Genomic DNA, 12,174 nt, shown 5'->3' with positions numbered 1-12,174 from the left:
GAGAGCAGCCGGCTGTTTGCTCTCCTCACCTGCGGGACGGTCTGCTGGGGGAACCAGCCCCACGCCGCGCTCGCCACGGTGCAGCTGCTGCGGCCGCAGCCTGGGCTGGGGCTCACTTTCACTCGCAGGGGCTCCCGCCAGCTCTGTCTGCCCAGTGGGTTTGTCTGAGCCCCCTCACCCCTCCCGCGTGCCGGCCACTGAGTCCCCCTGCTCCGGCCCGCAGGGCCGGCCCCAGCGTGCCGGCAGAGCCCGAGGCAGAGCTCCCCGGGGGAGTGGGCTGGTTGGGCAGCGGGGGCTTTGAGCGAAGGAGGGGGCTGCGGGGCTGGGCTCAGCTCTGCCCTGGCTGCGGGGATCAGTGGGGCCGAGGCTCTGGGGAGACCATCACAGGGGGACGTGGGACGAGCCCGTGCAGGCGGGGGCCGCAGCGGGATGCTGGAGAGCGCGGGGCCACGCTGTGCACGAGGCCGGAGGAGACGCTGGGTCCTGGTGGGCTGGGCTGGGTGCAGAAGCTTTGCAGCTTCACTGCAAAGCTGCCGGGAGAGCGGTGAGGCTGTGCCGGGCGGCTGGCCTGGGGAAGAGCCGCCGGTCTCAAAGGTGACGTTTCAGTTCCTGCTCTGAGCGTGCTTTCCCCCTTATCAAGAAACCCCTCTGCTCTCGCTCTGAAAGAGAGTTTCTGCAGCGTGTGGAAACCGAGAGAAACCCCAGCCCCGGCACAGCCCCGCCGACCGGCCGGGCTCCTGTGGGGTCACCGCTGGCTGCCGGGAAAGCCCCAGCCCTCGGCCCCCTCCCTGCCTCCCCTTCAGCCGCAGCCCGGCCCTGGGGCTGGAGCAGCCCGTGGCAGGGCAGCCCGCGGGCCGCTGGTGTCCCCCCGGGTCAGCAGCGTCCCCCTGCAGCGACCCTGCCGCAGGACGGCACCGGGGTGGGGCAGGGGCAGCGGGCGGGTGTCTGCCAGGAGCTGCCCCTCCATCCGACGCCACACGCCTCCACCCCGCTGGCGTCCCCCACTCCGCTCCTGGCAGTCTGGGGTGCCGCCGGCGCTGGTGGGGGTGGGACGTGCCGGTCAGGGCAGAGGGAAGATGCCGCCGCTGAGACGGTGCGCCCGCTGCGGCTGGGACCCGCCGCTTCCCCTCTGTTGGAACCTGCTTGTGGGTGCGAGCGCAGCTGGGGGCTCTGAACCGCAGACAACCGCCGTGGCGACGGTCTGCCAGCAGCCGCGGCCACGCGGTGCTGAGCACAGGCGGCACCGGCGAGCCCACGGCCCCGTGGGGACCCGCTTCTGGCTGGGGCAGCCGTGCAGGGCACCGGGGCGCGCAGCTCTGCGGGTGGAGGCGCCCGTGCCGCGCTGGGAACCCGGGCTCGTCCTGGCCCCTCGCCGGCTCTGGTGGCTCCCAGGGCCCCGCTCCTCGCCGCGGGCAGGGACCCTCCCCGCCAGGGAGCCGGTGCCTGCGCCTCTCGGCAGCTGCTGCGGCTGCGAGGCCGGGAACAGGAACCCCGGCGGGAGGTTGTGCAAGGAGGAGAGACCCGCACGGCCGGGAGGGCACGGCGGCCACGGCCCTCGGCCCTGTCGAAATTCCATGCTCTTACAGAAAAGCCCCCGGGCAGAATTCCTGACAGGGGTGATTCATCCCCCGCTGGAAGCGATGACTTTGCCTCTCCAGTAAACCCTCTTCAGCCCAGCGGATGAAAGGGGCAGCGGGTGCCGCTGCGCCCTCGCCGCCATCAGCACCCGCCGTGGGGTGCCGGGGCCGCCCTGAGCCCCGCGGGCAGCGCCGGGGGTGCCGGGTGAGCCGAGGAGGGCCGGGGGCAGCAGGGGCTGAGAGCTGCCGGGCAGCAGCGGCGCGGTGGGTGCCCAGCACAGAACTGACGCCCCGGCTCCCGTCCCCGCGGGGGCTTCCCCTGCCCTGGCTGCTGCCCGAACCCGGCGCGGGCCAGCGCCTCGTCCAGGTGCTTTGGGGGGACCGTCCCCTGCCGGCGAGGGCACGCGGGACGGCCCTTTCCAGGAAGCATGTGCGAGGGCAGCCAGGCTGCAGAGTTCCCGACAGCAGCTCTGGTTTTAATAACAGCAAATCAATGGATGCCCGATTCCGGCCAGAGCAAAATCCTGCGCTTCCTTCCCCGGCCTCCCCGGCCGGTGGCTTCCCCGCAGGGCAGAAGCGACCAGGATGGGAGCCCCGACCCTGGCGACCGCGTCTGTGTTTCTGAGTGCCAGCGGCCCCCGCCTGCCTGCCTCGCCTGCCTCACCCCGCCCCGGTGCGCTGCCTGCACCCCGGCCCCGCTCGGCCCGGCTGCACGGTGCGGGGAGGGGGTGGGAGGGGAGCTCGGGGGTCCTCGCCGCCCCTGCCCAGCCCTGGCTGCGCCCAGCGCCCGCGCCCGGCGCAGGTGCTGCCGGCGGGGCTGCTCCCTGGCCTGGCATTCCCAGCTGCTCCTGGCTGCTCGCCCCCCCCAGCCCCGCGCCGTGATTCACCCCCCTTCCCGCGGGGTTTGCACAAACCTCCCTGCTCTCTTTGTGCTTGTTTTGAGAACAGATTAGTCATGGCTCTTAGCTGGCTTCCAGCAAACTGCACAACAGCACCATGGAAAAACGAGAACAGCGAAGTGATGACTCAGCAGGGCTCGCGCTCCCGTCCCTTGGGTGCCAACTGTCCCTTGCTCCCGCACGGCCCCGGGCACCGGCGGGGACCACCCGGCGGATGCGGCAGCCGGGCCAGGGCGGGCAGGCGATGCAGGGAAGCAGAGCCCGGGGACAGCGCCGGCCTGGAAGCAGCAATGGGCAAGCAGGGGCTGGTGAGATGCTGGCTGGGCTGGACGCCGGGTCCCGGGGTCCCCAGGGGTGACGGGCCCTCGAGCAGAACCTCTGCTCCGTCCCCGAGCCCCCTCCTGCACCTGGCGAGCGGGGGCTGCCCTCCGCCCTGCTGGCACCTCGCTGCCCCGAGCCCTCCCCGCTGCTCATCGGCTGGAGCATCCTGCTGCTGGCAGCTCCGGCTCAGCGCCCCGGCAGATCTGCGTGGGTGCAGGGGCTGCCGCGGCGCGGGGAGGCTGCCAGGCCCCTGCCGGGCGGCAGCTCGACTCCCCGGAGCCGCAGGGCTGGGGATCCCCAGTCCCGCTGGGCTTGGCAGGCACTCCTGGGCACCTGGGCCCTCCTGGCCAGCACCTGCGCACCGGGGCTGTGCCGGTGACAGGAACTCCTGGGGCGGGCCCTTACCGTACCTCACACCTCACTCTGCAGCCCTTTATTGCCCTGCCTTGGCTGGCTGCCCGGCGGCACGGCGCGCTGCCAAGTCTCCGTGCCAGGTGGCTTATCGTGATCCCATGGCGCTGGACACCAACTGGTGTCAGCTGCCAAGCATGAACAATGTAATTGCTGGAATTACAGTAAAGTGCTCCCATTCCCACTCGTTAAATGCTGAGACGGGGCCCTTGGGTCCTTCTAGGGAACATCTGCTCCAGCTGTGCCCTCTGCCAGCCGCACGTCCCGTCCTCGCCCAGCGCGGTGCTGCCTCCGCCCGCGGCCCCCGGCGGGGCCAGGCTGGAGCTGCTCTCTGCCGGGGGGCCCCAGGAGCTGTGGGACAGGCACAGCCCACCGGGCCTGGGGGGACGTCTGGGGCCCCCGCGTGGTGCACCGGTGGGGAGGGGGCAGACGGGCAGGGCCGGACTGGGAGCAGCAGCACCCGCCCTGCGGACGCAGGGTCCCGTGGCCAGGAGCCTCGTCCCCCGCCGGGTGCGCGGCATCGCCGCTGCCTGCTCCCGCGCCGGGGCCGAGGCCAGGGCTGATGCGAGGCCAAGGGATGCTCCAGGGCTGGGGTTTGGCACCTGCCCACGGCTGCTCTGCCAGGGTCATCCGAGGACTCTGCACTGTGCTGGGCAAACACACCCAAGGCAGCTGGCAGCCTGCTGCCCGGAGCACCCACGGGGACCTCCCATGACGTGCCGTTGGCGTGCCCGTGCCCAGCAGTGACCGCAGCCGGTGGCAGGCACCTCGCCGCTCCCTGCGAACGCAGGTGCAAGAGCAGCGCGGGCCCGGGCGCGGTCACTGGCTGGGGAGCGGGAGAGGGCTGACCGTGGGGAGGGCGCGGAAGGGGGTCTGCCCGCGTGCTGGCACCCTCGGCCCGCCCCGGGCACGGCCCTCCTGGGGATGGCGCAGGCAGCGCTCGGCCGCGGGACCCTCCGGGCTGGGACTGCAGGACGCGGCCCACCGCCGTCTGCCTGCCCGGCAGCCCCGGCGCTGCCGGTGCTGGGCTGCTGCTCCCTCCGCCTTGGCCACGTCCCCAGCCGCGGGACGGGGTGGGGGGGGGCCTGCGGCTGCCATTGCCACAGCAACGCGGCTTTGTTTGAAACCTTCCTCTGAAATGTCAAGAGTTTCTTCGGGCTCCAGCTGCCGCTGCCGGGATGAAAACTTCCTCCGAGGCTGTGGAAATGCGCTGGGGGGGTTTCCACTCCGAACATCCGCCTCTGCGTGGGCGGAGGGAGCCCTGCCCCGCGCCACGGCTGGTGGTCGTAAGGTGCAGGACCGAGCCCCGGGCAGGCGCTGGAGTGGGCAGGGGCAGGCAGGGGCTGCGGGCGGTGGGAGAGGCTGCTCCCGCACGAAGTCCCATGGAGCGGGCGAAGGGTCTGCGTCTCTCAAAGCTCAGGGCGGTGCTGGCTGGTAGGGCAGCAGGACCCCCGGCCCAGCCGGCGGGCGAGGGGGAGCAGCGTGCGGGTGGACGCGGCCGCGGGGCCGGGGGGGCCGGGGCAGCGCAGCCCCGCGTGGAGCTGCTGATGGAAGGAGTGAGGAATCCGCAGCTGCTGGCTCCCTCCGAGCTGGCTGCGCGCTGACTGCGGGTCTGGCTGGAGAAGCAGCAACAGAGAGGGGTTTCCATGGGGACGTACACAGGGCGCTGGGCTCAGCTGCATCCCGAAATACACCCTGGCCCGGGCACAGGGGTCCCGCTGCCGCCCCACGCTCCCCGCCTGCTCGCAGCCCTGCCCAGGCCGGGAAGAGCCAGGGGCCGAGCCAGGCACGCGATGGAGGGGCTCGGGGCAGCCCCTGTGGCTCCCCCGGCTGCCAAGGCTCTGCCTCCTCTGCTCCGGCCACGGATGGGTTACCGCCGGCGAGCCCCTGCTGCGGCCGGGGGTCTCGTGCCACACCACAGGGCCGTGCCGAGTGTGCCTGCCTGGGGCAGGGGGCAAGACGAGGGGATGTTGTGGGGCCAGGGGGCTCCCGCGGGCCCCGGGGACGTCGAGCGGCAGGGGGGTGCAGCCCCTCTCCTCCTCGAGCACAGGGACCCTTCACCCATCCCGAGCCCGCAGCCAGGGCAGCTGGTGCCAGCCCCGGGCTGTGCCACAGAGCCTGAGCTCGTGCTTCCCGGCAGCGTGCCGGGGAGCAGATGTCTCGGTCCCTGTTCCCAACCGTCCCGGTGGCCCTGGCCTGCAGAGGAATTGCCATGTAAGGAGCAGGTGGTGCCATTTACAGTAAGTCCCCGGCTGCTGCACAGCCCTTTCCTGCATCCTACTGGGAAACGCGGCGGTGGATGTGGGAACGTCCTGGCGCTGCGGAGCCGAGGCAGGAGGAAGTGCACGAGGGGTGTGCCGCGAGGTCAGGGTGTTTGCGGCGAGCTCCCTGCCTGGCTCTGCCGCCCCGGCAGCCGTCGGTGCTGCCACTCGCTGCCGCCTTCCTTGGGGTGACCACCGAGCCCCGGGTGCAAGCACAAGAGAGGCTGGCGGGTGACCGGCCCCTTGGGTGACGGCCCAGCCAGCCCAGGGGGACGCTGCGGGCTGTGGGTTGTGCCTGGCCCCACGGCTGGCCTGTCCCGTGGGCTCTCTCGGACGGGACGGCACGGGGCTGGCGCCTGCACCGCAGCCTGCCCTGCCTGCGCAGCCCGCCTGGAGGGAGCCGGCATGGCCCAGGTGGGACAAGAACGCTCCAAGCAGGAAGGTCCCCTCCTGGCACGGCAACTGCTCCCACGAGGGGACAGGACGGCGCTCTCTGTGCGCTGGTGGCTGGGGACAGGCTGCTGGTCCCGGCGTGGGGCTGGGGTGCCCTCGTGGGTCTGTCCTGCTCCCCAGGGATGGCCTCTGGCTGTGCCCGGACGGGCTTCGCCGTGCGGCCGGGGTACCCGCAGCAGAGCCGCAGAGCCCGGCCGAGCCCCCCCGGCTGCTGCGCTGCCCGCCCTGCCGGGGACCGTCTGCCTGCGGCAATCGCAGGCTGCAGTTGTTTCCTGTTTTTGGGTCTGCAGATGCTGGTACGCACCAGAGCAGGGTTCCTGCACCCCCTGACCCCGCAGGGTTTTGGTTCACCATCCCGGCGGACGCTTCCTTCTCGTGCCAGTAACGAGCCGGCGGCGTGGTGGGAAGCGTCGGCGGCTGCCCCGCACCCCTCTGGGGAGGCCACGCTGGGGCAGGGCGGGGGCTTCCCGGGGCAGCGGGGCAGCTGCCTGTCCCTGCCCAGCCGCCTCCCGCACCCCAGCACCTCGGCGGGCTGCCGCGTGGCCCTGTTCGCTCTCGCCCTGCTCCGCGCGGCCACGGTCACGGCATGGAGGAGGTGGTGGCACTGGGGACGGGCCGTGCTTACAGCTGCAGTGAGTTCGGCTGGGCTTCAGCCCGCGGCTCCCACGGAGAGGTGCACGAGCCAGCGGTCTCAGCACCCAGGAGGCAGCTGGGCACCGGCGGGACGGCCAGTCGGCGCAGGGGGCTGCCGTCGCCTAAAAGTGCCCTGGGCAGGGCAGGGCCGGTGCTGGTTTGCCCAGCCGCGCCAGGTTTGGGCCGTTTGTGCTCAGAGCAGGTGGAGCGGAGCTGCTGGCCGACCCGTCCCGTCCCGTCCTGTCCCTGCCGGTGCCAGCTCAGCCCCAGCACAGAGGAAAGCCCGCGGGCGGCTTCAGCCTCCAGCTGTGTGCTGCCCATCCCGCGCGGGGAGGACGGGGAGGACGGGGAGGGGAGGCCGCTGCCTGGCAGGGTGCTGTGCCAGTGCTGGCGCCGGTGCCCGTGCCGGTGCCTGGTCCGTCCCAGGGCTGGTGCGGCACAGCGAGGAGACCAGGTGCCCTGCTTGGCTGCTGGGTCGCCCGGCTTGGCTTACCGTGGCCACCTCCGCGCTCGCTGCCCCGAGCGAGTCCCTCTCTGGGAATGCCAGCTGATCGCCCGGGTGCTCCTGGCCAGCCAGATGGTGGTCCTGGCCATCCCCTGCTTGGCCTCGGCTTGGTGAGCAGCCTCGCTGCACCTGCCTGGTGACGGCCCTGGGGGACACGGGGGGGGGGCAGCCGCAGGACAGTGGCGTCCCAGCCCCGCTCCTGGCCCGCTGCGCACGTGCCGTGTTTCCCGTCCAGCTCCCGGCACCGCCACGCAGTGACGGGGTCTAATCACCGCTGAGAACGCATTCCCCGTCCAGGAAGCCTCCATGGGGGTGAGCTCAGCCGGCCCTGGCCCTGGCCGCAGGGCAGAGGGGAACTGGCTGCCTGCGACATGCTCAATCGGCCGCTTACGAAACGCAGGGCCAAGTCCCCTCGGCTTTTCTGGGGAAGGCGAGAGGTTTGTGAAACCTTCGGCAGGGATTTGCCCGCTGGCCGCCCCGTCACCGCTGCCGCGAGGTTGGGTTTATTCCAAGAAACCCACGGGGCTGGCAGGGCTTCCCGGACTCTCGACTCAGCAGCGGGTTGCAGCCCCGCTGTGGCCTGAGCAGGAGGGAAGAGGCCCCCCAACAGCAGCGCGGGCGCCCGGGGACCTTCTGGGAAGTGGCGAAGCCGGGGCCGTTCCCGCGGGGACGGGAGGGACGGGGTCCGGCTGGGGGTGTTGGGCAGGGCTGCTGCAGGCAGCCCGGCCGCCCTCCCCGAGGGCAGCTTCCCCGCTCTGTCCCACCGTGGGGTGCTGCGAACCCCCTCACTCTGCCGGGGGGGCTGGGGGTGCTCAGCCCCCCCCAGGGCCCCGGTTCCCCATCCCCTGCTGTGCCTTGTTCCGCCCGGGAGCTGTGATGCTCCGGGTCCCTGCCCAGGTGCCGCGAGCGCCGCGGGGGCGATGCTCCGCGCTGGCTGGGGGCTGCTCCCCCGCTCCCTGGCGCGGGCCGGGAGTCACCGGTGCTGCCGGGAGCCCTGACGTCGGGGATGTGCCTCGGCAGGGCCTGGCGGGCGGCCACCCGCGCACATGGACATTCCTCGCATAGCTCCGGCGGGTGCCCGGGCAGGCCGCACGGCGCTTCCTGGCAGCCCGCGAGCCACGGCCCCGGAGAGCAGCACCAAAATAGTCGCTGGGACCACGCCGTGCCTGCGGCCCGAGCGGGCACATTCGCCATCCCTCTGCTCCGGGGCGATTCCTAAGGGAAGCCTTTTCCCAGCGGCTGGGGTTCCCCGGGCGGGAGCACGGTGCACGGTGCCCGGCGCGATGCCCGCAGTGCGGGGCTGGGGGTGCTGCGGGCGCTGGAGGGGCCGCGAAGCACAGGGTGCCCGGGCACAGCCTGCGCCGCACTGCGGGGGCTCCGCGGGGCTGCGGGGGGCCCACCCCCTCCCAGGAGTTTCCCCCACGTCCCCCCCCCGACGCAGCTCTCCAGCCAGGCATCGCGCTCCCCTCCGGCCGGCCAGAGCTGCGGGTTTATTCCCGCGTCTGCTTCACGTCCTCGCGGCCGGTGCCTCCGCGGGAGGCGAGAGCAGGGAGCCAGGCGCTCCTGGGGGCTGGGGGATCCCCGGGGGAGATCCTGTCCCTCCTCCTCCTCTCACACCCTTCCTCGGGCGTCTGCTCTGGGCCAGGCTGGGGTCTGGCGGGTGGGGGTCTGCACAGGGCAGCCCCGGAGCTTTTAACTCTGTGCCGTGGGGGTAAGCAGGACCTCGGCCTCCCTGCTTAACCCTCTCTGCCCTCCTGCTTAACCCCCCCTCCCCGAGCCCGCTGCACTCGCAGCAGAAGCACCACAAATCCCTTTCTAACCCCGCACCTCTCGGTGCCGTGCTCCCACAGCTCTTTCCCCATCACGCGCCGCCTCCACCTTCCCCTCCCCAGGGGGCTGGGGGCAGGGTGGGCTCGCTGCAGAGCGCAGCGTGAGCGCGGCTGCGCTTGGGGCTGTGCCACGGGCCAGCCTTGGCCACCAACTCGTCTCCTCCGTGCCCAGGGCGATGGGCCACGTCCCGCGGTCCAGGGACAGTTCGCGGCCGCACCACGTGCCTGGAGCTGGGAACGGGTTCTTTCCCCGCAGTGCCTCGTGGCTTGGCCTGGCCGGCCGAGCGACGTCGCGGGGCTCCGACATACCTGAGCGCCGGGGCAGCGCTTACGCACACCAGGCTGTGAGTCACCACGGCGGGATCACCCCGGCATGGAAAGCGGTTCCAGGAAGCCGGCGTTTGTGTGGTGTAAACACCATCCCAGCGTCGCAGCGAGGGCAGCGGCCGGGGAGGGACGTGCGTCATGCCGGGGGGCCTGAGCGGCCTCGGGGGTGCAGGGGAGGAAACAAACCAGATCTGGGGTTTTTCATTAAAAAATAGTGCTCTTTATTATAAATTATGAAAACATTTCCTTTCTGAATATAAATATAAATATGTGCAAAGTTTCATCTGAGTTTTGTTTTGGTTGAATTTTCAAGCATAGTTTTGCTCAGCCCTCGAGGCTGGAGGTGAAGATGGAATCTTTATAAAAGACAGTGATTCACGTTGGCCTGTAAACATCCCTTCGGTTAAAAAAAAAAAAATAAAAAAAAGCCAGAAAAACCCAACCGCTTCTCCGGGCGGATGCAGAAAAGCGCTTGCGAGACGATGTGCTCCAGGGGATCCTCCCGCCGCGTCCCCGCGGGAGTCGGTGGCCCGCGGAGCCGCGTGGCCAGGGTCTGCAGGGAGCGGCCGGGCAGAGGTGGGGTGCGATGCGACACTTGGGAGTAACGGTCCAGCGGCAGCACTGGGTCCGCGGGGTGCTCCTTGCGGACGCGGTCGTGCGGGACCCTCAGCAGTGTCAGGACACGCTGTTTCCCCTCCGGCTTCGCGGCACGTCACCGGGACCGTTACCGTGCAGCGTCACCAAACGATGTGCAGTAACCCAGACCACGGGGCGGGGAGAATATTAAGGCTTAGTCCCCTGGAAAACGGCAACGAGGGGAAAAAGGCAGCGACCTCCAAGTCTGGGGCCTGGTGTGAAAGGAGCTTCCACCCACAAGGAGGCAGCAAGAGGTAAAGTACAGAATGGGCAAAAACCACTTTCCCCTTAAAACGGAGGAAAAGTGACCAGGCACTAGCTGGACTCCAGTGCTTTCCGTTCTCTGGTGGCAGAAGGGGGCTCTCGCCAGGACACCCCCAGGTGTGGTCCCGCCACGGCAGCGGGGATGCGGCTGCCGGGGCGCATTTCCCCCCGTGCCGTGGGTGCCGTCCCGGCTGCCCGAGCCCCCAGAGGCTTTGCGGACGGGCTCTCCCCGGCCGTGACGGGGAGGCCTCCGCGCTGGGCGCACTGTAACATCCACAGTCCGACCAGAGCAGTCTCCTTCCCTGCGGAGAGGGGGTGTCGCGCTTCCTCGGGGGGTCCCCCCAGCACCAAGGGCGCCCGGCTGTGCTGGCCACAGCCCCGGGCCCACCGCGGCTCGCCCCAGTCCCCCTCCTCTCCTTTCCCAGAGGGAGAGGCTTGGCATGCCCTGCGAGTCCCCGCGCCGGTGGGGCGTTGTGCCTGTGCCCTGCTCTTGTGCTTGTAGCGTGTAACCTCGCTCCGCTGGCCCCTTAGAGGGGGGCATCGTACTGGTCCAGGAACTCCTTGATGGGAGCTGGCAGCTGAGTCATCTTCTCGTAGGAGTCCAGGTGCCCATTGACGGTCTTGCGGCAGAGGTGCTGCAGGGTGGAGACGCTGGAGGAGAGCGGGCGGCTCAGCACCAGGGGGATCTTCTCGCCACCCGAGTAGATGTAGTAGGTGCGCTTGGGGTGCAGGGCCCCCCCCGGCTGCTCGGGGACAGCGCAGGGCGCGGGCGGCATGTAGTGATGTACCAGCTTGAGCACGCAGTCGAAGCGGGGCACGGGCTGGCTGCTGCGAGGGTCGCTCTGCAGGGAGAAGCTGCCGCCCTCGCACTGGATGCGCAGGTTCTTGGTGCCCGACTCCGTCTTGACGCTGAGGGTGAAGAAGTGCCGCTGGTCGGAACTGTCCCTGATGAGGAAGGTGCCGGCTGGCTCGGCGCTCAGCAGCAGGTTGGCCTCGCCGCCCGTCACTGTGCTCCAGTAGAAGCCGCTCTCCTGCAGCTTGCGCACGGTGTTCACCACCAGCTGGTACTCGCTCTTGGAGCTGAACGTCTTGAGGCGCAGGCTGGTGTCGAGGGGGCGGCTCATCCCGGCGGCGGGGAACTTGCTGTGGGTGACCATGGCGCAGGGAGCCAGCTTTGCGCGCTCGGGGTGCTGCTGCCGGCAGCAGCGGCTGCTACACCATCACCTGCGGCAGAGACGGCAGTGAGCCACGGCACCCCCGGTCCCCGGCTCTCCCTTCCCGGGGCACCGGCATCCCCGGCGCTCGGCTATCGCCCTCCTGGGGCACCGGCATCCCCGCTCCCGGGCTATCGCCCTCCCCCGCGGGGCACCGCCATCCCCCGACCCCGGCTGTCCTCTCGCCGCGGGGCACCGGCATCCCGGGGCACCGGCATCCCCCGACCCCGGCTGTCTCACTCCCCGGGGGGCACCGGCATCCCCCGACCCCGGCTGTCCTCTCGCCGCGGGGCACCGGCTCCGCTGGCCCCCGGCTATCTCCCTCCCGGGAGGCACCGGCAACACCGCTGCCGGGCTATCCCTCCCCGCGGGACGCACCGGTCCCGGTCCCGGTCCCCGCCTCCCCCTCCCGTCCCCGTCCCGGGCAGCGCCGTACCTGGGGCGCGGGTGCCGGGGCCGGTCTCGGCGGCGGCGGCGGCGGCGGCGGGGCCGGTGCGCGGCGGCGGGCGGCGGAGCTGCCGGGGCCGCCCGGGGAGGCCTCTTATAGCGGGCGCAGAGCCCGCCCTCGGGTTCCTGGAACTGCGCGGCTTCTTGTAACGCTCCCCGGCGCCCTCCCGCCGCCCCGCCCGGCCCGGCCCGCCTCGGCGCGCCGCCAGCCACCGCCGGCCCATTCCGGGCAGCGCGGCCGCCCCCTCCCGCTCCCCTTCACGCTCTTTCCTTCTAAGAAGAGGAGAGTCCCGGCCGGCCCGGCCGCGGCCCCCCCGCCCTCCCTTCCCTCCCCTCCCCTCCCCTCCCCGCCGGGAGAGCCGGGTCCGGCCGGGCCGGGTTGCCCCGACCCGAGGCG

At 71.3% G+C, this 12,174-nt stretch overlaps 1 protein-coding gene across 1 annotated transcript; it reads right to left on the bottom strand.

The window, feature by feature from the left end:
- Positions 1-9,420: 9,420 nt before the first annotated feature.
- On the bottom strand, positions 9,421-11,918 carry SOCS3 (suppressor of cytokine signaling 3). Its single transcript, XM_075518883.1, has 2 exons — positions 11,767-11,918; positions 9,421-11,340 (listed from the first exon to the last, which is right to left on the bottom strand). The coding sequence occupies exon 2, from the start codon at positions 11,271-11,273 to the stop codon at positions 10,644-10,646; it is 630 nt and encodes a 209-aa protein (XP_075374998.1). The 5' UTR covers positions 11,274-11,340; positions 11,767-11,918; the 3' UTR covers positions 9,421-10,643.
- Positions 11,919-12,174: the final 256 nt, after the last annotated feature.

This window comes from Mycteria americana, chromosome 16 (assembly GCF_035582795.1).
Source record: "Mycteria americana isolate JAX WOST 10 ecotype Jacksonville Zoo and Gardens chromosome 16, USCA_MyAme_1.0, whole genome shotgun sequence".
Lineage (NCBI taxonomy): Eukaryota > Metazoa > Chordata > Aves > Ciconiiformes > Ciconiidae > Mycteria > Mycteria americana.
The sequence above is the reverse complement of the archived record's forward strand: the minus strand, read 5'-3'. Positions and strand labels throughout refer to the sequence as shown.

What these genes read in the sequence shown, in the direction of transcription:
- SOCS3 (XM_075518883.1), bottom strand. Translation starts at nt 11,273, where the DNA reads ATGGTCACCCACAGCAAGTTCCCCGCCGCCGGGATGAGCCGCCCCCTC.